General features: G+C 47.1%; 1 protein-coding gene across 7 annotated transcripts in view; it reads right to left on the reverse strand.

Annotated features, from left to right (window-relative positions):
* Positions 1 to 26,709, reverse strand: part of dacha (dachshund a) — a 111,105-nt gene that overhangs the window by 11,457 nt on the left and 72,939 nt on the right. For 5 of the 7 annotated variants that reach the window (XR_014124741.1, XM_035527325.2, XM_035527324.2 and 2 more), the window contains 5 exons: positions 25,614 to 25,745; positions 10,585 to 10,737; positions 9,959 to 10,131; positions 8,757 to 8,892; positions 8,065 to 8,139 (listed from right to left, as the gene is read on the reverse strand). Coding sequence is in view for 5 of the 7 variants with exons in the window: in XM_035527325.2 (XP_035383218.1) it covers positions 8,065 to 8,139; positions 8,757 to 8,892; positions 9,959 to 10,131; positions 10,585 to 10,737; positions 25,614 to 25,745 (669 nt within the window). In the remaining 2 variants the exon portion in view is untranslated. The remainder of the gene's footprint in view (positions 1 to 8,064; positions 8,140 to 8,756; positions 8,893 to 9,958; positions 10,132 to 10,584; positions 10,738 to 25,613; positions 25,746 to 26,709) is intronic. The other 2 variants (XR_014124742.1, XM_035527326.2) reach the window with 2 other exon arrangements.

The raw sequence follows: 26,709 nt of genomic DNA on the forward strand, positions 1-26,709 counted from the left end.
TGGAGTTCCTGGAAAAAGCCTTTTCTTCGGCTCGCAGCAAAAAACAAACAAACGAGACACTATTATCACCACTAGCTCTCGTTACAAACTTCTCTGTGGGAAAGCCAAATAAATAAATAAGTAAACAAATAAATTAATAAATATGCAACATGGAAAGAAATCACGTTCAGCGGCACATACACTGCCAGAGCTGGACACGGCCATAATGCACCTTTGTTACAGAAATGAAATACAAGTTTATGGTGTTTAATAAGTATTTACTACATCTACTTGTTACCCTATAGCACATACAAAGTCAATATTAGTGAATACCATGATCTCTAACCATATGGTTCTGTCTTCTAAATTGTAGCTCTAGTTACAGAGCGGGATTTAAACCAATTGTAAGCCTATATTTTTCAAATGCTATCATTTTTTAAAGACATCAACTTTCGCCAAATGCTGCTCTGCCTTTTGTCGCAGCCGTGCTTAGTGTCTGCTGACGTTTTGTTGCCAGATATGTTTGCAGAACTTGTCAAGAGCTTCACTTTAGGACTGCAGTCGTGATTTACTGGAGTAAAGCAAAGCTGCTCAAAGCGTCAAAAGATGGAGCTCCACTCCCAGCTTTTAGAAAGACGGAGGCTACAGTATCTTTGTTGGCTCTGCTGTTCCCTGTCTGGCACCCTCCGAAGACTCTTTCCTCGAGGAGCGTTCTTGACATGATGTTAGCCTTCTCGGAGAAGGTGGATCTTCTGTGGGCTCCATATGGAGGAACAGATGCTGAGGAGCGCTCGGGAGTACGAGGGAGATGGAGACCCTTGAGCCCTGGGGCGCTATCCTTGCCCCCGCATAGCCTCCTTGTTGGTTTTTTATTCCGTACATGTGTTTAAGAGGATGTCTCCTGAATATTCAGAGGTCTCCAATTAGGGAGTAATTTAGCCCAAGCCTTCAGTGCAGCGTTCTCGTCAGGTGTGCTAACGCACGCACGCACGCACATTAGCACACGCATGTTTACATGAGGATTTACATATCAAGATCAAGGCACTCCAGCAATCATCATAATTACCACAGTAAATGGTAAAAGATGGACAAGAGCTAATTATTTGAGTTCTGGATGTGAGGCTCATAAATGTGGTATGTAATAATGATATCAAGCTCTGACTATCTGTGACAAGTTCAGAGTTATTAGTCAGGAATACATGAAGGCTCCCAAATCAAGCCTGGTGTGATACGACCGGGCCGCTATGACCAGGAGGGAGACAGGACATCATGTTAACACAAGCTACTTTTGTTTAGCAATAAACCCAAATATATAACCTGAATCAACTGTGAACATGAGCAGAGGGTGAAGAAAAGGTGGAGAGACAGAAGTGAGCTTGAAGAGTAGGGAGACAGGCGCGAGAGAAACGGAGCAAACGGCGTAGAGGGAGACAGCATGGTAGCTGGCTAACGGTCACTGACAGAGCACTAATTCACAAGAGAGGCAGGCAGAGAGAGGGAGCACGAGAGAGAAAGAGAGAGAGAGAGATCTTTCTTCTGCCAACTCCATATTTATTCCCAACAAGATGGCAGCGTTTGACAGCATGCGCCGGGGGACTCCTAAAGCAGGGAGATCCAAATGTCTGGGTGGTATTTATAGTTGGGAGAAATGCTCCAATCACAGTCTACTCACTAAGGATTGGCAAGACAGAGAGAAACTCCTAAAAGGGACACAAACACACACACACACACAAAACACGACTGCTCTTTTTTGGGGAGAAGCTTAAACAGCACCTCAGACACTAAGCTCAGATTAACCCTTTAGGCCTGGAAGAGCTGCTGGGACGCTGCCCAAACTGAAGAAAAGGCAAAGCAAACAAGCCCACGTGCAATCCAGGCTGCGCTGCACTCCGATCCGCGGCTGATCTCTGTCGCCTGCCGCCCTCCGCCTCTTAATCCCCCTCTACGAAATAAGCCCTGGGGCTCGACCTCCAAAAAACTGAGAACTGAGGGGCCCACGTTCAGAGGAGACGGAAAGTACCGGCACCACCCCCACAAACACACCAACCCCCCCCGCCCCCCGACCCCTGCAAAAGGAAATGCACAAAGGCTGGGAAGCACTTAATGAGCTCAACAGAGTGGCACTGGAATGGCCCACCGTTCATTACTTAACCCCCCCAAAACAGAAACACAGACATGAAAGCATGACAATAAAAAGTGCAACAAGAAAGAGGCTGGGAGAGGGTGTGTGTGTGTATGTGTGTGTAGGTGCGCTTGCGTGTGCGTGTGTGCATGTGCGTGTTTGTGTGTGTGTGTGTGTGTGGGGGGGGGGGGGGGGTTATATTTATTATTTTTTAACTGCTAAATGGCAGGCTGCGCCACTGTCTAAATTGCCTGGTTGGGTTAGTGGTGGTGGGTCCTCAGAGAGTGGCTGGAATGTAAATGAAGGGGGCGTAGCATAGGAGTTGTCATAAAGGTGACATCACCTTGACCTCTGGCCCTGCAGATGGACTTGGGCAGCCCTGGGTCGCAGGAACCAACTTGACATTTCTGGAGCCCCAAGCAAAACAAATATTTTGGGGGGTCTAATCAAAAACAGTTTTATTTACTATAGCAAAATACAATATTTATCTACCTTCTACAATTTTTACCCATCTTCTTACCGTAGTCAGTATTGAACTATCCAGGTTTGTAGTTTCACCAAAAGCCTTAAGCCCTCCATGTTCAATAATCTGCGAACCACTGGGATACAAGCGTTTCATGGTTGCATTCAAGAGTCCTAGGTAGCTAGCTCGTTACCGTATCTTTTTGGTTTCGAACAATAAAAGATTGCGTTTAGTCGGTTTTTCTGTTTTTCAGCCAACCGCTTGTGGCCAGCAGGGGGCAGATCAAGTCCTGATCTATGGGGCCCCTTGCGTTTGCGTGGTCTGCGTGATAGTAAAGCTCGCAAGTGCTGACTCGTTGTGGAGACTGGGCACCAGTTAAAGCAAGCAGACGCAACTATGTAACCGCGACGATGAGGATAGTTGAGGAAGGGTGGAAAAATGCTTCCTTATGAGACAACTCAAAACTACTGCCAAAAAGCTGGCCAACAATAGGATTCGTATTTTTGGCTCACAGGGTAACCCATTAATAACATTTAATATTTTGCATGAATATACTCAGCTGGCCCTGTTGAATAAATTCAAGACTCGAGCTGGTCTGACATCTTACAAGCTACAAATGACCAAACTTACACAGCACTGCACATCTTTATATGAAACGAGGGAAAGCGCACACACAACACACTAGGGAGATCCTTAAATAAGACGAGACCTGCAGGAAACTGTAAATTATAGGAACAAATATGCCCATAAATAAATTAATAAGTAACCAAACTAAAAAATAAGGAGGCAAGACTCCGCTTGCCACTCCAGCCTCAACACCTAATGAATATTCGTAGACGAAATGAGACCTAATGAGTGTTCCTTTCTGCCAATTAGCCCATGAGCAGTGGTGGGACGAATATTGAGTAGGAGCATACTAGGTCAACACTCTTCAGCCCTTTAACCTGAGGATGTGAAGACGCGTGTGTGCGAGTACCCCGGGCACAGAACAGGCGGCAGTACAGGTGAAATTAGACGTTACTGGCATGAGAAGTTTGCTTACTTCATCAAGAAAAGGTCAAGTTGTGTAGATGTCTACTGACTGCGGTGTTGTTCAACCCGAGCCTTTATCTTTTACGTGTCATTCTTCTGGCAACATGGTGTCACGCCGCTTCTCTTAAAGCCGATATTTCTTTCAGGCAGACACCTGGCTCCACAGCGTCCGTTCCTCTGCTTTATCTAATTTTGAACTCGCGACGGTTCGTTTCACCGTCAGGAGCAGTAACTGCTGCCTATGGGTGACTAATATCCCAGACAGGAGTCTGACAAGGATGAGACTGAGAGACAAAGACCTACTCTAACAGACTGTAGCTTCAGAACCAGAGCAGAACATAAGCACCTGTCTTCATTTCACACAAACACAAACACACGCTCACACACAGGGAAAAAAAACGAGAAAAAAAACAGCGAGAGATAGGAAGAGAAAGCACTCATTTATCACCGGCGTTCTCGTCCAAAAATGTCGCTATGTGAGGTGACTTTCAACCGCGCTAACCTTGCCCCAAATTGCCAACTGTAACAGTTTACTTTAACTTTCCAACATGGCATTGATTTTCCTTGGCTAATATCTTTTCCCGTCTTTACAGGAGAAAACCTTCGAAACCTCCAGCCAAACCGCTCTCTAGGGCCGAGGGCCCCAGCTACGGGCCACGGTTTAATTAAACCATCACAAACGCGCTTAGAACAGCAATCAACCTAATGATCAAAAAGGGTTTTCAAAGGCGCACGGATGGTCCCCTCTGCACATATCTAAGGGAAGAGTCCTCCAATAAACAAACAATATCGCAGGGGGAAAAACACAGCTCGGAAAAGGAAAGAAGAGGGTGGAGGGACCTTTGTTGCATATTTATTTCTTTCCGCGTAACCACATTAGCCGCCAAAAGAGTTGAGGGGCTATCAGTTATGAAACGTAGCCAAGCACTTGCAGTTTGAACACAGACTGCTGGCTCGGAACAAGAGAAGGGGGCAAACGGTCGTTTATTTTCGGCGGGTGAAGGGGGGGGGGGGGGGGGCGGGGTTCTTTGCGTTTGTTTGGACTGATTTACCGGTTCGCTTATCTCAAAGGGCGAAACAATGGCGCACATTTCTATCAGAAATCATTACAGGCCATTTCAAATCATTTCCGCGCAGCTAATTTCATAATAGCGAGGGGAAACATTGATTGTAACCAGATGCCACGTATCTGCTTCGTGGAAAACTGGCCGGAGCAAATATGCAGCGCAAAATAACACATTACAGTCTCTCTCCCTCTAAGTACTCTTGTGACCACTGCACACCACATCAAATTAAGCCACATGCATTAGCCAACAAACCAAACCAGAAGCACTTGACTTTCTCCCCATTGGAAAATACGGTGCGGATTTATTTCCTTCGGTGGGAATATGAAAACACTAGCCTATCAGGATAGCATTTGTAGCGCATCAGCGCCGTCATTTACTGGGGCCATGCATCTGGACGCAAAATACGTAATTAGGTGATCGAGTCAAAGGTCGAAGTTAAATTCAGACATCTCAATTACGATCGAGTTTTTCCCCGTAAATACATGCGAACGGGCCTGTTGTTGAGCATCACTGTTCACATTATGCTACCACAGGCACAAACATTCAACAACATTAGTTGCATTTCTGCGTAATTTAGTGTAGTGCAGATGTCTTAACACGCATAACACCTCCGCGGCTGCGTCCGAAAATTATTTGATCTCTTACCCACCAAGTGTCGCTGCATGGATAAAAGTCCGCTGTGAGTGCAAAGCAATACCACTCTTTTGCAACTGCATAATGCTTTAAAACTCGGCAGTTCATTTTAATCTAATTTATACCGTGCAGAAGGGACAACGCGACAGTTTGGGATATTTATGTCCTAAGTAATTTACAACCTAGTTATATGAACTAGTAAGACCCAGGGGTTCACTCCACGTATGTGTGGAGACAGCTACGTTTTGTTTTCCACAAAGGCGTAGAAAGGAGGCTGATTCTAGGACTTAGGATGATTTCAAACGGTTCACTTAAGAGCTAAAGTAAGCCTATCCTGAAATTAGATCAGATGTCTCTCTCTTTCTCTCTCTCTCTCTGTGTCTTTTTCCCTCTAACTGTGTGTATCTCTGTCTGTCTGTCTGTCTGTCTGTCTCTCTCTCTCTCTCTCTCTCTCTCTCTCTCTCTCACTGTGTGTGTGTGTGTGTGTGTGTAAAGGAAGAGAGAGTAAGGAGTGGGGAGAGACCTTGCCTGCAGCGAGTGAAGCTACTGTTAGTGCTCAACCTGCAGTGAGTGGGGGGGGGGGGGGGGAGAGAGAGAGAGAGAGAGAGAGAGAGAGAGAGAGAGAGAGATAGGGTGAGAGAGGCAGAGAGCGGGTGAGAGAGAGGCAGAGAGCAAGAGAGAGGGGGGTGAGAGAGAGGGTGAGAGAGAGAGTGAAAGAAGGGGGAGAGAGAGAGCACACGAGATGGAGAGAGAGAGAGAGGAGTGATTTATGGAGAGGTAGAGAGGGGGTTCACTTGCTGGAGTCCCGCTGAAACAAGGTGCTCCTGGCCTCGAGCTCCACCATTTATCACCATGTACAACCACGTCACTTTGTTTATCATCACAGACACACACATGTACACTCACTCTCACACACACACACGTGCGCACGCACGCACACACACACACGCACACACACACACACACACACACACACACACACACACACACACACACACACACACACACACACACACACACACACTCAGTGAGTAGTGTTTAAAATTCACCAGCTCTTTCTTGAGCATACAGCGTAATGAACTTGTAGGACACTATGAAGTGAAGTGGTCTAATAAGACATTCTCTGATGAGTGAAGAATGTCTGTGGAAACCAGTGCAGATCCATCACCAGAGCAGAACATGACCATTCCAACTGGAGCAGAGAGAGCACTGTAGCACATCTTCACTGAGCAAGCCCTCTCAGGTGGGCAGAGTGCCCTCTGCATTTCACACAGTCTGCGGCTGCACGAATGCATGTGAGTCTGTGTCTGTGTGTGTGTGTGGTGTAAATAGGTTACAATGGTTAGCTGTTTAAGTGATGTGGTGAAACATCTAAGATAGAATATAAAGACACGAATGGCTGAGCATGTGTGTTTTTGAACAGTGTGTGTGTGTGTGTGTGTGTGTGTGTGTGCACGCACGCACACACATGCCTTGAGAGGCTATGACATGACATGAAAGAAAGAAAATGTGTGAACCATTAGTGTACAAACACAAAAAGTTTGATGAGAGAATGAAGTACTATGTGTAAGTGTGCGTGTGTGTAAGTGTGCATGTGTGTGTGTAATATGTGTTTGTGTGTGTGTGTATGTGTGTGTGTAAGCATATATGTGTGTGTGTGTGTGTGTGTGTGTGTGTGTGTGTGTGTGTGTGTGTGTGTAAGCATATATGTGTGTGTGTGTGTGTGTGTGTGTGTGTGTGTGTGTGTGTGTGTGTGTGTATTTGAGGCCTATGGTTATTGACCTACATCCCAGGCTGTTCCATGAAGTTCGGCTTTCATCCCTCCAGTAAATTGTAGTGCAGTATAGTTCTCTCTGCTAAACAATAACATTGTGTGTGTGTGCGCACATGTGTGCACATGTGTGTGTGTGTGTGTGTGTGTGTGTGTATGTGTGTGTGTGTGTGTGTGTGCGCGTGCATGTTTTGGGTGGATTCTTTTCCAGACACATTAATAAAATATGGTCACAGGCCAGGTGCACATTGAATCTCTTTAAGAGTGCCTGGGGGCATCTCTGCTCCATCTCCTCCCAGTTCTGCGCATTGTGAGTTGGAGGCTGCCATCTGCTACACACACACACACACACACACACACACCTGCGCAGAATAAGCAACTTGGTTACAAGCAACTGTGCCCACATGCACTTCAACATTCAAAAAAAAAGAAAGAAACTTCACTACCAATCAACTCCATGTTTGCCTTTCTCCTTCACTCCTTCTCACACGCGCACACATGCATTTTCAATGGTCTAAGATGAATTGCCACTTTAGTTACTGTACGTTTCAATTGGAGCTGGTTTTCTCTCTGTCTCTAACACACACACACACACACACACACACACACACACACACACACACACACACACACACACACACACACACACACACACACACACACACACACTCTCCATATACACTATGCATCATAAATAAGAACTTCATACATGTTCAATTAAGCCCCTAATTAAGTCATTAATTCAAAGAGATGGGCCGTGACGCTGATATACGGTCCGAGAGTGCCAGTGAGTGTAAATTTAACTAACGAGCATCAGGCCAGCGATGCCGCTGCTATTGCTAGTCAATGACAACGAGCTTCTGTCTGAGCACAGAGGGCAGCATCAGGAACGCCAGGCCCTGCTTTAGTGAATGGACCAGTTAGCATGCACTGATGTGGTGCAGGGAGCTCACGCTGTGCCTGCCATCCACTCACGCACATACACGCACACACTCACCTTTCTCTTTCATTATCTTCTTCATGTTGATGCCAGTCTCTCGGTCTCCAAGCTCACCATCAGTTGGATTCAGCACTACAGACGCAAGTATAGAGTAAGCATGTGGGATGTATGGTTGCGTGTGTGGGTGTGCAGTGCAAGCTGGCAATAGACCGAATACCTTTACAAAGGTTCATAAAGAAGGGAAACTGGTAATGTTTTGGTTGTGTGTGTGTAAAAGGCTGGAGTGTGTCAGCGCTTGTTTTGTACATAAATTGCATGTGTGTACCCACACAGGCACTCAGGGCTCTCTATGTGTGTGTGTGTGTGTGTGTGTGTGTGTGCACGCATATTCCTATATGAGTTCTGTGGGTTAGTGTGTTGTGTATGTGTGTGTGTGTGTGTGTGTGTCTGTGTGTGTAGGTGTGTGCGTGTGTACCTTTAATGCTTCAGGTGCTAAGAGTGTGTGTGTATGTATGTGTTTGCATGCACTGAAGTGCTTAGGGTCCAGTGTGTGTGTGTGTGTATGTGTATGCATGGGTGCTCATACAGACACTTGGGACTCTGTATGTGTGTGTGTGTGTGTGTGTGTGTGTGTGTGTGTGTGTGTGCACTCACTCAAGTGTTCAGTGGGTGTATAAAGGAGTGGGGGGGGGGCATTCACTCAAGTGCTCAGTGTGCACGTGTGTGGGCACGTGTGTGCGTGCACTCACCCAGGCGCTCGGGGCTCTGTGGGTGTGGATTCGGTGAGCTGGACACACTGGTGCTGGCGTGAGAAGAGGGCTGTGAGCCTGGGCGTGGCGCTTCTTCCAGAGATGGAGCTGGAGATGGACTGCCCTGCACACACTCCTGATACACGCACACACACGCACACACATGGTCATATACTACATCCCAGCTGCTAAAATTCATTCATGTAGAGCAAGACATCAGACAGACATCACATTTGGTCAGAGGAGGATGGGCATCTCCTTTGAGTCTTGGTTCCTGTCAAGGTTTCTTCCTCATACTCTTAGGGGAGTTTTTCCTTGCCATTATTGTCCTTGGCTTGCTCACTGGGGGCTTGAACTCGGACATTTGTAGAGCTGTTTTGTGACAACATCTTGTTGTAAAAAGTGCTATATAAATAAATTTGACTTGACATCTACAGTGGAAAAGTCATCATGTGTCCTTCAGCCATTTCATGGTATGACGTCCCTGCACGTCCAGCATCATTCCACTGTAAATGTTCTGAACATCCAAACAGCTCTGTTCATCTCCCTCTCTGACTAACATGAAAAGCACAGATGGATTTTAGGGAATCTCCCCTTGACAATGTCATCAGGAGACATTTTTTCAAAATACATATTGAAGAAATGTGCTTAGTATTTCTTAACCTCGTGAGGCCTTTTCTTCGATTTGCAAAGAACACTTTGCTTTCCTGTAACAGAGTGTGTCCGCGTGGGTGTCTGTTTCTTTTTCTGAAAGCACACAGACGCAGACATGTAGTGCGGCTGTTCGCGCTTTACTTTGGGAGCTGGGGATGAGCATGTGCTGGAAAGATCTAGAGATTTGTGATTGCCTTTCAACTGTCTGTCCGCTATTCCCTGTCACAGTGAGTTTGATTCCTTCTAATTCCTTTTCTGTGTATCGGAATCAAAGCTGAGATGTGTTGGGGCGCAGGGTGCTTCTGCCTGAGCAGAACCCAACTGTGGTGCCATGCGCTTGGCAAAGCATGACCCTTGACCCTCTTCTGCTAATGCATAATTAACCAAGAGGACACAACCATATGGAGCTGCAGTGCTCACACTAAGGACTTGCAGATTTTCTGTAGTTTACGACTGCAGAAATGTGTATGTTCATATTCTAGACTGCAAGAGAGAAGAGGAGGAGAGAGTGTTTTATGTGTGTCGGTGTGTGTGTGTGTGTACTTTACCTTGATGACGGACGCTCCTGCTCTAGAGAGGGGGCTGTGCATCTGTGCGGCGGCAGCCATGTTGGCAATGGTGTTCAGGTGGTTCATCTGGTTCATTGCCATGGCGACGGAGGCAGGCGGCAGACTGACGGGCAGCAGGGGATGGGGCATCATCATGAAGGGCAGGTCCAGACCTGAGAGAAAGAGAGAGATTTGTTTATAAAATGACCCATATTCAGAATGATCTGGTCCACAGTAGTGAATGTTCTTAGCAATTAGAGGACTGTTCCAGTCCTGTTATAGACTCGATATGCTACTGGAACAAGAGTATGTGTATCTGGAGAGGCTGGTAACATGAGAGTGTGTGGAATGTAGGAACTAAAGAAACAACCTGATCAAAATGTGTAGAGGACAAATGAAGTGACTGAATGAATGGATGAATGAATGAATGAATGAATGAATAGATGACCGAATAAATGGATGACTGAATGAATGAACGACTGAATGAATGTATGACCCAATGAATGCCGTGTCCTGCAGGCTTAAGCACCGGCCAGCTGACGGAGTGAGGAACAAGTGAGAAACAAGTGAGAAACAAGTGAGAAACGAGCGTGCAGAGTGTGAATGTGAATGGGCGGGGCACTCACGGTTGGCCAGGAGGTGGCTCTGCTGGAGGGACGCTAGGTGGGAGCCGGCCAGGCCGTGTTGGGCTGACAGGGGGCCGGGGCCCAGGCCATGCTGGCCCCCCGAGGAGGGTGGCGACTGCAGCTTCTCCTTGTCCCAGGACGACTCACTGCCACCTGGGGAGACGGCAGGGAGGGGGAGTGGGTACGTGAGAGAGAGAAGCCAGCCAGGCCCTAGCTCGGGGCCGATGGGCCAAGATCAGTCTCTCCACGAGCTCTGATAGGGTTAACCCATTGGCCAATCAGGGCAGCCTCCAAACCTGAGCTTACTAATATCCATAAATAAATCAATGGGATGAAATACAGCTGAGAAGCCAGTTGTTGGGTGCTATAAAAAGACTTAAGTTGAATTAGCTGAGAGATGAGAGAGAGAGAGAATGAGTGAAAGAGAAAGAGCGATAGAGAGAATAAGTGAAAGAAAGAGAATGAGTGAGAGAGAGATAGAGAGAGAGAGAGAGAGACGACGCAGAGCGGAGAAGAGGAAATCATTGTCTAATTCTGCTTAATAAGCAGCGGAGGTCCTGCGAGTGATCCAGCAGATGGTGTTTTTGCAACAGATTGCAGTGAGTGATTCTTTTAATAATAATGCGAATTAAATTCTTCCTCTGTAGAAGGCTGGGAGCCAATCACCAGGGAGCCCTTGGAACGGGTGTGAAGAAAACAAGCAGCTAAGGTAATGGTTGAGCTCCAACACCTGAGGCCGCCCCACACGGGCCTTCTTACAGCTTTGGTGACACAGAACGTGTGCGTGTGTATGTAACATCTGCTGGGGGAGGTGAGGATGTTTGGCAAGGTGAACGTATAGGAGAGGAAATGCGTTCCAGATGCTTTTCTATGGGCATGTGATGATTTACACGAAGCATGGGGTCTACACGATTGTGCGTATATGCTGACCAGGACCAACGAAGACACACGCTGTACAATGAAAGATACGGACAATAAGAGTAAATTGTGATAAATAACAATTAGAAAAATTCAACAGTTCAATAAAACATATGCACACCTGTTCTCTGGGTTCTGATGTTACATGTCACAATTATTGTGTATATAAAATTTTTCAAAGGTTTCCAAACCTTAGACTGCACAGTTCAGTTCTTGGTCTGGTTTCTAAGTTGGTACTTTGCCAGTTGGTTTAATTCAAAATACTGAAGGATTCACTACTTAGAGTCCATATTTCCAACTGTGTATTTTAAAATAGTTAAACACTGGACAGAAAGAGACATTTCAGGTGAAAAGTACGAGGTTTTCACAACCAAACTGCCGACAATTCAGAAACGGTGGTGTGTGTGTGTGTGTAAGTTTGTTGATGAGAGCAAAGTGTTTACACTGCAACTTCCACTTGACCTTTCCATGCTCTTGTCAAGTGTAATTGTAATTAACATAAATGCAAAGTAATGATAAGCACTGAACTTTGGCACGTAATCCAGGACACAGCGGATGCAGGAGCATGTGTGTGTGCGTGCGTGCGTGCATGCGCGCGCGTGTGTGTGTGTGTGTGTGTGTGTGTGTGTATGCGTGCGTGCATGCACGCGTGCAAAGATGAATCTGTTTGTTTCCCTTCACTGAACTTTAAAACTGAGAGCCCTTTATAATGTCCCGAGCTGCCAAGAGACAAGCAAAGCGTCCACACTTCAGAATCAGCTCTCTTTCGTTTTACTGCCGATCTAGGAACTATCCGCTTTGACCTCTGCGCCAGGCTAACGGCTGTGGAAGTTGGACGCGTGCATGTGAGCATGTGTGGGCTGCAGTATATCACAGAGAGTGAAGAGTTCGACTCTCCGTTGCTCTGCTGCGGATGGCCCATTTGGGCCCGGTCCAAGAACTCCTCTAGTGTTGGCTGCTAGAGTAATTAGCCTAAAAGTGGTGCCAGCCAGGAACGTGCATGTGCGCGTGTGTGTGTGCGCATGAGACTGTGCCCTGCCCAGCTGTCAGTCATGCTTTAAGAATGTGTCCATCACTATAGTGCTCCTTAGCTACACGCTGACAGAGCTAGTTAACAGCATCCTTTTTAAAAATCCCTGCGTAATTACTGCATGCATGGACGGACAGACACACACTCACACACTCACACTCACACACTCACAATCACACTCACACACTCACGCATGCGCGCACCGTTCAAACCACACTTCCCTATGCATCACTACAGCACACACTTGCTAAACTTTCCATATATCCCGGGCATATCCATTTTCCTACCCGTCCCTAGATATCCCACCAGCCTCTCTTCCCAGCTCCCTCCTGGGCCTGACCCCTCCTCTCTCACTCTGCCTGCAGCTCAGAGACGCTGCTGAGAAACTGTGAGCCCACAGGAACCGGAGTTTCCGTGCCTGTCACCTCCATCTCTAGAGCAACACCTCCCTGGTCTCAAGGAGCCACGTCTCCTATGTTACATGTGCTATTAACGAATACAAAAAAAAAATAAAAATTGTTCAGTCAGAGGGAACACTCACTAATGTTGACAATGTCAAGTAAAGAACACTTAAAGCTGCTTTTCGAAGGGTGGGGTCGTTAAAACAAGTGAATGCTCAAGTCATCATCTGCTCACATCATCATCTGAACACAGATAGTCACACACACGCAATGATGTCTCATCTCACATAAAACTATCCAAAGATTTGAACATACATACATAGAATTACTAGACTCTAATTCTGTATCTTGGAATAATGCTTGACATGAGCACGGGTGTGTGTGTGTGTGTGTGTGTGTGTGTGTGTGTGTGTGTGTGTGTGTGTGGGAGGCCCGTCAGGTCTGCCATCTGCCGCCTATGCCAGCCCTCACCTACTGCCGACAGTCTCTCCCCTGTTGCCTGGAGATCCAGGAGCATGTACACAGGGAGACTATGTGAATATTTCCGAGCTGGCTCGAGCAGTAGCCAGGAGGTCACCACTGCAGCGCTCTACGAAGACACCAAATGGAAAAGATCAGTGGACAAAAGAAAGGGCTCAAACACATCTTGTTAGCTTTGATCAGGGAAATAAACAAAGACCATACAGCCGAGCCCCTCGTCGGGTGGACTGTTAATTTAGTGGCCCGAAACGCTGCGCCTTTAATGCGCTGTTGGGGCTCATAAGGGGCTCGGGGTCATCAGGCTTTCTTTGGAAGTGGGCGTGTGTGTTAATGTTGAGCGGGCCCTCCATGCTTGCGTGCACATGGCTCTGTAAACCGTGCCGATGTGTGTTTATGCCTCCAGAGTCGTCTCAGGCCGGCATCTGCGTGTGTGTGTTTACTCCGTGGCCTCACAGACGCTGGGCGGGCGTCTCGCTCTCACACGCTGGCAAGCTAAAGGTCCTGTATGATCTGACCTCCAGGGTCCAGGATTTAGATGGTGAACTAATTCAGAGGCCGGAACTGGACAGTAATCAGTATGTGATATCATATTAAAGCAACTTGCAACCTCTGTGATGAGATAATGCTAAGAAGCTTAGCATGAAGCATGGCTTGAACTGCTGGTTCATCAGTAGTCCTCGGGTAAGGGTGGATACCTTAACCTTATGTGATGGATCAAAGGACCTTTTCCACAGGTTTATTCGCAACACGACTCCAGGATCCATGTGGATTAAGAAAGCAGAAGGACTGAACGAGCATCAACTTCGCTTTCTAAATCCTGGTGCGTAACATAAGGATGGATGGGAGAAATCTGATCTGAGATCAGCACTCGTGTTACCAATTCTACCCCCCCCACTGAGCTGTCCAGACGGCCTGTTCGCCAGTTTGCTGAGTTCCAGCATGCAGTGCGTTCAACAACCTCATCGATAATAGCTGAGCTAGACCTAAAAGCGCTATGCGACGTCCCCCAGCCTAACCCCCAAAAATCTTGCTCCCGTGCGTAACCCCCAGAAGCTCCTGCGCCTGCTCTCTCGTGCATGCAAGACTGAGGCACCTGCTCCCGCCGTGCCCGTTTGACGCCAAGCCTGCCGCGACCCGTTGCACGTCCTCCTTCGTCACACCGTCCCGTCGCAGGTCGCACCGCCACAGTGACGGAGCCCTTGCACGCGCCTCCACCCCGACGGGCGCGCGCTGTCCGGGAGCCCATTAACAGCTTGTAGCGGGTGCGGGTCGAGGACGGCACGCTGGCACTCTGTTTGTCATATTTCTTGTGGGCCTCGCCATCTGCCGGGGTGGCATTTTCATGGCTGTTTACCCTGACTCCCGCCAAGGAATCATCTGCCGCAGTATAATGCCGCCTCGCCAAAGAGGGGGAGAGAAAAGAGTGGAGGATTAAGTTGGTAATGCAACTGAGACTATTGCTAATTTGGTGTAATTGGGAAGAAATGAAGATAAATGAGGGCGAGGGATGGAGAGGCAATCAGGACGGCAGGCAGTACAGCTGTGCTTTTGGCCAAATCCACCCCCCACCCTCACACCCCCCCCCACGCCCCCTCATACCACATCCCCCTTCCAAACACCCTCCCCGCTGCATATGAGGCCCACCCTCTCTGCACCCCACAACCACGTCCTCGACAAGGAGCACGCAAATCCGAGCTAATGACAAATATGCTCGGCTAACGCCGGCACAAACCCAGGATCCATGGCCGATTACGTGCCTCGTCTCCACGCCCCTGGCACTTCTGAGCTCCGGCTGAGGAGAGCCGCGCACGTTTGGTTGGGCACGCAGTGAGAATCTGATTTCAGGTTTTGACTATGTTTTGTTTAGTCGAACTGGCATAATGAATTCAGGGTGTGAGTTCAGTTAGTGACACGCGCACTAAAATGGCATGGGACGCGACCTTCGGCTGATCTCATAAGATGGCTGAATTTGGAGAATTTTTTTTACCGTGAAATTTACGGTGGCAGTTGTGATTCAATCATCGTTTATTAGGCTGCCCTTGGTTTGGGTCTGCATTCTTTCGCCGCAGCTCTTCCTGCCATTTTGAAGGTTAGGTTCTTGATGGCATCGTGTGTGTGTGTGTGTGTGTGTGTCTTAGGGACTCAATGGGGGGCCCAGTGCTCCCTGTATCCCTGTACACTGTGCCAGAAACCCTCCCCGACACCTCCGCCAACCCTCCACCCTTCTCCGCACCCACTTCACACGCATGCTCCCAGCCATACATCAGCTCCAGTCGCCGTGGCGACGCGACATCTGCACCAGGTCCCTGCGCAGCGCTGGCCCGCCCCTGCCAAATAAGACGCCAACGAGCTACGTCTCCTGCATCCTGCTCTGAAATGGAGAACGCCGTACGGTGCGGCGCGTAGCGGGTGCACGCTCTCGCCCAACATATTGCACCACAGTAGTCAGGTTGCCAAATATCCTCAAACCCATTACCGGCACATTTCCCACTGTAATCAAGCATACCATAAAGGAGCTGGATAGTGCTCTGACAAGTCAACCCTGACTGCTCTCCTGTTGCAGGCCCACACGAAATGCAATTCGCCGCATGGCAGTTGGACAGACTCGACATAAAGTAACTATAATCACATTATAGGGTGCGTTAAGTGCAAAGAGTTCACGCAGCATGATAAAGGCGCACTGAATCATGGGTGTTTTGACATATGTACGTAAACACCTGCAACCAAGGTTGCAAAGATGCTGTAAGGAGTTTGCTGTTTTGAGTGTAAAAACCTATTTACATGCAATAACAAAATAATAACGAAGACACATCCGGGGAAAGGGGGCGGGGGTGGGGGGACATTCAAATCATCCGTCGTTAATTCTCTCCCAGAACAATGAGGGAAACCACGAGAGGCCTGCCTGAAAAGTGTTTGAATTGAAAGTGAAAATGATTAAAGAGCTGCCGTAATGAAGTGTTAATTGCTGCGAGGAGCTGGATGAAGGCTAGAGAGAAGGAACTGCACTGACAGGATCGGAGATGCCAACGAGCGGGGAGGAAAAACAAAAAACAAACAAAAAACGACGACACTGCGGCGCGCCGGGGCCGAGAGGACGCGCAGTTGCCGTGAGCCATTTACGCGGTCCGGTTCGGTCCCAGTTCTGTGCTCCACCACTCGGGGTGTCAGCAGTTGCAGCGAGGACGGAAAGCAGGGGAGGCGCGGCTGCTTTGCAACGTGTCATCTCGGGGTGTGTTTTTCCCACTTCGCATCACAGCTAGGGTCTGTGGAAAAGTGTTTATTTGAGGTGTTTGGAGATAAACCTCACTAATCCGCCCAGATGTTCCGAGTGTGAGATGCTGATTTCCCACACTCCTCTTCAGTGCTATGCCACATGGGAAGAGACGTGTGAGCAGGGGGACGGGAGCAGACTTTACTTTCACACACCTCTTGAGGAAACAAAAAAATAGATGTGTTAACCCCGGTGTCTTTGTGGGTCTCATTCACAAACCTTTTTCCAGACATCTATTTGTCCTGCTTAGCGGGTTTTAGCAACAAAAAAAGGGAAGGGAAATATCTTGGCACCCTGAGTGATTATTTGTAACCCGCTGCTTTGGCAAATACGTTACTTCTCTGGCCATTCGCCTCTCAATTACATTCATCATATTTAGACATCCATCTCTAGTTGAATATTCAACATCTCATCAGCCTCTCTAAGTGAGTCCTATATTGTGTTCCTCCTGGGCCTTTGTGCTGCCTAAGATGGCACAGTCTTTCACTTACCCTTATCAGAGAGACACATTAATGGCCATCAGAGGACTCTGTTCTCTTTGAACGGTTTACGGCGCCTCGTCTTTGATCATAAGTAGTGCTCGCTTCACAGAGAGCCCGAGAAGATGTCTCTTTGATATCGCCCTGCGTTTACATATCAATGAGTGGCACAGAAGATAGAGGCCTGAGTGACTCTCTCTCTCCCTGTCTGTCTCTCCCTGTCTGTCTGCCTCTCCCAGAGAGCCACGCTTTTGAAGAAAACTCAGAGGAGGAAAAAAGCCACCAACCAGCTATGCAAACATGCAAATGTAGGTTTGACCTGAAAATTGGAAATTTCTCGTGCAGAGGTAGCCAGGGGGCTGAGCTCCTGCAGCCGGGGCTGGGTTTTTATCGTTTCCTTGGCGGGCAGCGCCTCGTTCGGTGGGGCAGGGCAGTGGTGTGTGCTGCATCTTTGCAGGCTTATCACCACGCATCGTTTTTAGGCTCATTTGAAATCAATCCCCCCCACCCCCTTCGGACCGGCGCTGGCCCCCGTGTCAAGCCAGATGAAGAATGAGGCGGGGCATAGGGGCTCCGGGTGGGACCCTCAGTCCATCCTGCTCGGCCCGGTCCGTTAATACAGTATCATCTGGTCGAACGGCCAGGCAATTCCCACATCTCATTACAGACAGGAACTGCGGGTCATTACGCGGGACGGATTCCCATTAGCTGGCCTGAAGGTTTGAGACTAAATACAGGAGCTCTGGATATATGCAGCCACACACTGAGCACTTTGTTTTCTGCACACTTCAGCCGCCGGACGTCTCAGCTGACGCTGATGTCTGCCGGTGAGCCGTGAGGTAGGGACCGTCGCTCGGAAGTGAAGGCTCCTCTCAGTATTCAGGCTCTGCCGGAGACTCGCTAACATATTCAGTGAAGCAAACGTTCATATTGACCCATGTGTGTGATGCCTCAGAACTGACAAGCGTCTTCTCCAAGGTCGACATACGAGACTGAGGGGCTGCTAATTGCTCATGTGTTTAATAAATATGTGCAATACGAAATTTCATTATACTCATGTATAATGGCAATAAAGACTCTCGTACATGTGTATATGTAAAGTGTTCGACTTTGGTCCAAAAATGACCATTTACAACTGCAGCCATTTGAAAACACAAGGACTCCCAGCCTACAGTGTTCCCTCTGTCCAGACTCCATCGTTATTTAGCGTGTCTCAGCTGATAAAACACTATGCTGTAGGAGTTACGGTATTCCTGGTGATTACGGTATTCCTGGTGATTCAGGCTTAGAGTGTGGTGGTGGGAGGAATTTGGACTGTTGGCCAATGAGTGGCGGGTCACGTAGCTTTTCTCTCACTCTGTCTTTCATATGCTCACCTTGCTACATGGACCATCTGTTTATCTGACACGCGACATCCTCACATGGGGCAGCATAATCGATGCCGCTCGACTCCATATAGTACGTGTCCATGCGTGCGCAGGAACGTACGTGTGTGTGTGTGTGTGTGTGTGTGCGTGCGTGCAGAGGAACGAGAGGCCTATCTGTGGGAATGAATCTACCGAGTGCACTCAGCATGCGTAGATGAGAAGGGAGCGCGTTTGTGGGTGGGCGCATGGGTGCAATGAGCTGTAAATGGAAGCATGCAGCGAAGGTCTGCGTCGACGTCATCTCTCCCGTAGCGGTCAGTATGTGGTGTCTGTCCCGTCCGGGGTTATGATTTATGGAACATTAATTTATGATAGCTGGGATGCGCGGGTGGGCGGTGAAGGTAGGTGATGCTGGGTGGGGCGAGGGGGCCGAGTCTCCGCTGGCAGATGCATGGTGAGGGAGAGGTCCGATACGTCAGCCTGACAGTGGGACATAGCTACTCTGCAAGAGAGGCGTCAAACAGTCTCTAACCCACAGATGTCATGTAGTGCACTCACCAAAACTGGAAAAAAAAAAAAAAAAACAACTTTGGGAGAATTCCTACATTAAAGTTTTTGTCCAAAAGAAACAAATTCATTGACAAAAAACCAAACAAACAAACAAAAAAAACATGTTAACTGCTTTTGTTTTTTGGGGGGGGTGGGGGGGGGCAATTGATGGTAAACCAAGTTTAGTTTTAGACTAAAAAGTATTTCCATTAGGATTTCTATGTAATGCAGTCCAAGATAAGGTATAACATCCTTTCTGTTTACTGGCTCCTTCCTGCTAAATTCAGCAATGTTTAACTTCTGGCCACACGGGGCGCTGTTGAGCTCCGTTCATAAATTACTGAACAGATGAAGTGGAATAAAGACTGGAGCTATCTGGAATGTTGTGGTCAAACTAGAATGGCCATTTATAAGAACTAAATTTAAATTTCAAGATGACAGCTGCTCTGATTTGAAGGTCTAATCCTTTTGTTTGCTACAAAAAATAAAATGGGAAATGAAGATGAGATGTCGTTAGTTACAGACTAATGAGTGCAAATAGCATACGCACATAAAAAAGGGAATCGCGGCCCCAAGCTCAACATAATAACAGTTATTATACAATAAAATATTGAAATATCGATGACATTTCCTTCATTTAAAAGTCTTCTCAGGATTGCTTCTCATTTTAACGCAATCCAGAGGAGATAATCCCTACCAAGAGCTGACCCATGTCCTTAAAGTGAAAAACAGCAAGATCAACCCCACAAACTGCTCCAGTGGCTGAAAAGTGATACCACCCACCACGGTTGTGAGATCAACACAGAGCCTTCTCATTCCCAACACGGTCGATATTAGACAAAAACATGAAAGAAAAAAAAAGCCTTGATGAGATCAGCTGTTGGCATATACGGACACTTAAAGCACGACAAGGTCTCCAGTTACAGTTGAATTATGGAATGGGGTAGAGTTTGCCCAAGAGAGTGTTACCACCATTTAGAACTCTTCCCTGGGTCCAGAACAGTGATTTTTCTAGAGATTTCCTCAAACTTAATTTTAGAATAAGTTTGGCCTTGACCTGTGCCATGTGTGTCATGACAGCGTACAGAAAGATGATGGAAGAAGAGCTAATGTGACCAAAACAGGAGAAACAAAGGAGAAATGTGGCTAGCAGGAATGGCTAGTCAAGAGACTGAATGAATTATACAAGTTCATATAGGAAAGAGGAAATGGGAACCAGAAGACAGAGAGAGAAAGGAGGATTGAGGGAGGAGGAAAGGAGAGAGGGAGAAGGAGAGAGAGAGAGAGAGAGAGAGAGAGAGAGAGAGATATCTCAGCCTGATTTAGATGTCTAATGAAGGCGTAGCATTAAGGACAGTGCAATCAGATGAAATAAGAATGACACATTCACTCTAGTGAGCAAAGTAGAGAACGATCAGCAAAGAAAAAATGAAAGGAGATATGAGAGAAGGGAACAAAAAGTGCTGACCGCTGGCAGTTAGGGATTCATAATGGGCCTTCACACATACATAACACACGCACGCATGCACACACACACAGACACACGCACGCACACACACAGACGCACGCACGCACACACACAGACGCACGCACGCACACACACACACAGACACGCACACACACACACAGACACGCACACACACAGATGCACGCACACGCACACACACACAGATGCACGCACACACACACACAGACGCACGCATGCACACACATACAGACGCACGCACGCACAGACACACACACGGACACACACAGACGTACGCACGCACGCACACACACACACAGACACGCACACACACAGATGCACGCACACACACACACACACAGATGCACGCACACACACACACAGACGCACGCATGCACACACATACACGCGCACACACACAGACGCACGCACGCACACGCACAGACGCATACGCGCGCACACGCATGCACACACACAGACACACACGCACACAGACACACGCACGCGCACACACGCACAGACACACACACACGCACGCACAGACACACACACACCCGCACACACACATGCCCGTACAGACGAACACACACACGCACACACACGCAGACACACATACACACAGACACACACACACAGACACAGACACACACACACACACAGTCTCTTTCTGCCACTCTTCTGTCACCTCTCTCCTCCCTCTCCCCCCACACCTGGTTTTTGCTAACTCGGCAAATCACGTGGCTGACAGATTCTAGAGCCTGTTTAAATAATGCATGGCATTTCTCTTTTAACTTGTCAATCTCTCCAGCAAAAAATATATCAGTTCTTCTCTGATGTCATTTGTGACGGTGATTCCCCCTGACACTTCTCCATTAGACCAACGAGCCCTCTTTCTCGCTCGGCTGTTCTTCCTCTGACGCTGCGATGAGAAACACGTGTTCCATTTTTGCTTTTCTTCCTTTCTCCGTCCTCTGTCCTGTTTTTTTTCACTGCTTATCAGGATTTTTCGAAGATGTATTTATGTTTAAAGGCACAATATCGTCCCACTATTCTTCTGCCTCTCTGGGCCGGTTAGCATCCCGGCTGGTGAAAACACTGCGATGTCCCCGGTGCCATGCATACCCGAAACCGCACACCCGGCCTCTGACCAAACTTCCGTCGATGCGTTTTGCGGCAAAAAAAGCCCCAAAACAAACAAACAAACAAACAAATAAAACCAAAAAAGGAAAAAGGACTGACTTCAGTTGTGCCAAATCAGTGTCTTGATTGGTCGGTGAGTGTGGAGGGAGGCATCAAACAAAAACACAAAAACAAAGGAGAAAAGAAGAAACATCAAGCATCGATCGCATGTCTGTGGTCCCTTTCCAAAAAAACTCACAGGCACGCAAGCTCACTTTCTGCAAAAGAGCGACGAGCGCCTTCTTTGTTTCCTCTCGTGTGTTCTTTTAAGGAGGGCAGGAGTCATCATCTGAGGGAAGAGAGCGCAAGAGGGGGAGTTTGAAATCAAGCCGATCTTCGCTGACTGCACCGTGCAGATATCACTGGCTTTTTGTGGTGATCCACATGGCGTGGAGGTGGTTGTGGTATTGGTGGTGTTGGTGTGTGTGTGTGTGTGCATGCATGCATGAGTGTGTGTGTGTGTGTGTGTGTGTGCATGCGCGTGTGCGTGTGTGTGTGTGTGTGTGTGAGCGCGCGTGTCTGTGTGCATGCATACGTGTGTGTGTGTGTGTGTGTGTGTGTGTGTGTAGGGGGAGAGAGGCTACAGATTAGCCAGATCCCTTTGATGTTCTCCACAGAAAAAAGAAAAAAACAAAAAACCATCTTGCCACCGAGTGGGAGCGAGGGGAGGGAAGGAAAACACAGCTCACAGGATCGTAAAGGGGAGCGGAAGAAGAGGAGAAGTATGGGAGAGTGAAGGAAAAACAGAGACATCAGGGCTTTGCAGCTGTCACCGGGGGAGAGAGGGAGAGAGAGAACAAGGCTTTGGTGACTGCTTCTTTAACTCAAGGATGCTAGATCATATTCCAGCTATCTCCTCTCTCGCCTTAACACACACACAGACTCTTTTTCATTCAAATAAAAGACACACACAAGTAAACATGTATGCACATGTGCTCATGCATCACCTCTCAACCCCTGGAAAAAAGTTGCTTAAAGGCGCCGGCTAACGTCTGTCCTCAGTGCTCAGTGCTCAAGTAATCAGACGGTTGCCAGTTCAAGCCCCACCACCACCAGGTTGCTACTGTTGGGTCCCTGAGCAAGACCCTTAACCCTCCATTGCTCAAGTTGTGTTCCGTTTTTCCGTTGTGGACCGTTTTGCTTATATGGACTTTTTTGAGGCCTCCATCCCCCAAATCTCTCTCTCTCTCTCTCTCTCTCTCTCTCTCTCTCTCTCTCTCTCTCTCTCACATACACACACACACACACACGCTTGTGCAAGACATTATCTCACACTCCCATGCTTACTGTGTTACACACTCCTACACTGGCAGACACATGTAATGCTGACATCCTCAAACAGGAATGAAATCCAACTCAGTCCTAATTCTCAGTTTCCACTGATGTAGCCCCTACAAGCTCTTCCTCTCGCTTTGAATCAATCTCTCTCTCTCTCTCTCTCTCTCTCTCTCTCTCTCTCTCTCTCTCTCTCTCTCTCTCTCTCTCTCTCTCTCTCTCTCTCTCTCTCTCTCTCTCTCTCTCTCTCTCTCTCTCTCTCTCTCTCTCTCTGTGTGTGTGTGTGTGTCTCATTTGCTATGGTCAAAGATCCAAGTCATAAACATTTGAAACCTCAGTTGGGACAAATACGCTTTTCATCCAGTCACTGATAATGCAAGTTTGGAGGAAGGTGTCATATAACATAAACGGAGCCTTACTGCTTCCTGGTCGTGATTTTCAGGATATTAATGTGTGCTTTGTCCTCTTTGAGTTGCTTATTAAGTAACATTATGGCCCCCTTCTTAGTCAATAAACACAGGGCTTTTAAGAGTTAAATTCTCTCTCTTCCCCTCACTCGTCATTAATGAAGCCTGCACCTCGTTTGGAGTTCATTAGAGTCACGGTGACCCTCATCTTTCCCTTGCTGGGCATTCCTACATTTTCCCACCTCGCTCTTTCTCCATCATTTCTCCACCTGACCTCCACCCCTCACTGGCCTGGCGTCCTTCGGAAGTTTGTGCCAGAACAATCTCAGTACCCTGGTCTGCATGTCCCATAGCAGCAGATCGCTAGGTCTCACCACCGTTTCCACATGATCCAAGGGTTCACTGAAATAAGTGCATTTGGGTAAATATTATATACATTAATGAGTGGACTTAATCGTTTAAAAAAGCTCCACTTTATGTCATTATATTAACATCCCGAGTGAGACGCAGAATAAGAAGATAATTTAGCCCATATGTTCCTAAATTTGAGGTATCGATGCTACTATTATTGACCTAACGTTTTATGTGGTTTATTCTTCATTTATTAAATATTTTAGTGATCTGTCACATCTGTGTTGTAAAGTATTGTGTACTTATTACGCCGTATTAGACGAGCCTCGGTCACATCGGATAGTCGCTTCATTTCATTTCATTGGATGGCGCTGTTGTGTTTCCTGTGTTAGCTAGCTAAATCATTTTAGCGAGTTTTAGCTGAAATTAGCCATGGCAAATAGTTAAATATGACCACTAACTGCGAAGTTTCCTTTCATCTCTACCTTTAAACTTCTCACTTCCTTATCTCTTAAAAACACTGAAACATGAATCCGTTAGTATACAGAGACAAGAACACATGGAAATGCATTAGAGGTTTTACAACACGGTAGCAACATAATATTGGTTCCGATCTCCCAGAAAAACGAATATGTTGTCCTCGATAGGTGCTATGTGAAAAATAGGCAATTCTACACTACAGTTATTACCAGGTGGAGAAAAGCCATGTAAAAGATTATTGAACAAGCTGAACTTGGTTTTCTCTGCTTACTAGTTTTCAGCTGGTTTGTCTACCAGTTGGCATGCCTAATGCAATCTCTGGTATTTATGTCTTCTACATATTCAGACTCACGTACTTGGAGTGTTGGTATGTGGGTGCGTGTGTGTCTCTGTGTGTATGTGTGGTTGTGTGTCTGAGTGTGAGAGAAAGAAAAAAACAATACCGTTGCTTTTGGCAATAAGAAAGGATGGCATTTGTATTTGCTTGCTTTTGTTCACTGTGATAAAGTATGACATTTCTTTCTTTCTCTCTCTCTCTCTCTCTCTCTCTCTCTCTCTCTCTCTCTCTCTCTCTCTCTCTCTATATATATATATATATGTGTGTGTGTGTGTGTGTGTGTGTGTGTGTGTGTGTGTGTGTGTGAGTGAAGTTGGTAACATCACAATCTAAATGCACAGTCAGGTTGTGAACATTAAGGACGTCATTAGCCCCAATAAAACACAGAGAAAGCCATGAGAGTGAGGCACGTGAGAGAGGAGCAGGCAAGAACCCATTATCTCAGGTCATGTTTGTGTGTGTGTGTGTGTATATGTGTGCTCGTGTGTGTTTGTGTGTGTGTGTGTTTTCTTATGTGTGTATGTGTGCTATCCTCTTTACCTCTTTATGTGCATCCTGATTTATTCTTAACCATTACTGTTTGTGTATGTGTGTGTGTGTGTGTCCTGATTCATTCTTAACTGTGTTACTGTGTTGCTACACATCATCACTCTGTTCACTCTATTTGACTCTTTGATTCTTAATGCTGATCTGTTGTGATTGAATGACAAATAAGAAACAAGCTAATGAAATGAATTGGGATGCATTATTGGTGAGACAATTTTATTCACTTCAGCTGACTGAATAAAAAAGTGAACACACTCGTGGTTGTGTGTGTATGCAAGAGAATTGGTGGTTAAGGTTGGGTAAGGGGTTAGGGCTAGACTGGCCCTTATGATTAAGACTTAGTAGACATGTAGGGACATGGTAAGAGCCCCAAGTGTGTGGTATATATATGTGTGCATATATGTGTACCTCTCTATGTGCATCCTGATTTATTCTTAACCATTACTGTGTGTGTGTGTGTGTGTGTGTGTGTGTGTGTGTGTGTGTGTGTTGACCTGTGTTGGAGTTGAGCTCTTCATTCTCAGACTCAGTGCCATTCTGGCTGCCTGCTCCATGGATGTTGTTCATAGCCATCAGCTTCATCTTCTGGAGCTTCATGGCCTCCGCCATGGCCGCTGCCGTCAGACCTGTAAAACCCCACAAGTAAACAGACCTGTTACACCCCACAGGTAAACACACTGGATTCCCTCCCCCATGCATAATCTCTCCCTCAAAAGAGTGTATATTCATGCACCTGCCTTAGCAAACTGAAAAATAGCAGTCAAACTGAACAGTTTTATACTTTTGTGTCAAGTACCACAGTGGTAACATGGAACAGGACTGACTGATTCATTCGTTACCTTTATTTAACCAAAGAAGATGATTGAAAAACCGCCATCTTTTACAGTAACTGACTAGCTTGGATTTACCTCCTAGGGACAGAAGTAATTGGTTCACTCAACATAACAGAGTTTGCAGAATCGTTTGTGTTGTTCAGTTTTTTACCAAATGCAATTCCCCCTGGCACTGCACTCTGGAGAGGGACACGCTGACCCTGACTGAACCACAACAAAAGCTCTCTGGGGAAGAAAGGGTGACACCGCTTCCCCGGTTTCTCCATCTGACAGACTCATACATGTACACGTTCGTGCATGAGTGTGCGCGTCCGTGGTATGTGTGTGTGTTGCGTGTGTGTGTGTGTCTGTGTGTGTGTGTATGTCCCAGGAGAACCTTCCCACTCTTGCACACACTTCCATAGCCCTACCTTCAGCTCATCAAGGGCTCCACAACCCCGGAAGCCATCACCACTCAGCCCAATTAGACCCCTAATTAATTCAATTAAACGACGGAGGGCCACATTAAGCCATTCATTAAGTGACGACGCAAAGCCTTTTGCACGCGCCCCACTCTCGAAGTTTTCCTCCCAAACTGTTCTGGTGAGGAAAGAGAGAGAGAGAAAGAAGAAAAATCTTGTGTGTCCTTCGTCTTTTCTTCCCTTTCCCCCAGGTTCAGAAAGTGGATGTCACCTTGATCTAATTCATTAACTATATCGCCTCCGGAATCTGTGATGTGGTAGGAGGACAGGAAATTCGGTTATTTGCCGTTTTACTC

The sequence above is a fragment of the Electrophorus electricus genome, chromosome 8 (assembly GCF_041902795.1).
Source record: "Electrophorus electricus isolate QZ-2024a chromosome 8, ASM4190279v1, whole genome shotgun sequence".
NCBI lineage: Eukaryota > Metazoa > Chordata > Actinopteri > Gymnotiformes > Gymnotidae > Electrophorus > Electrophorus electricus.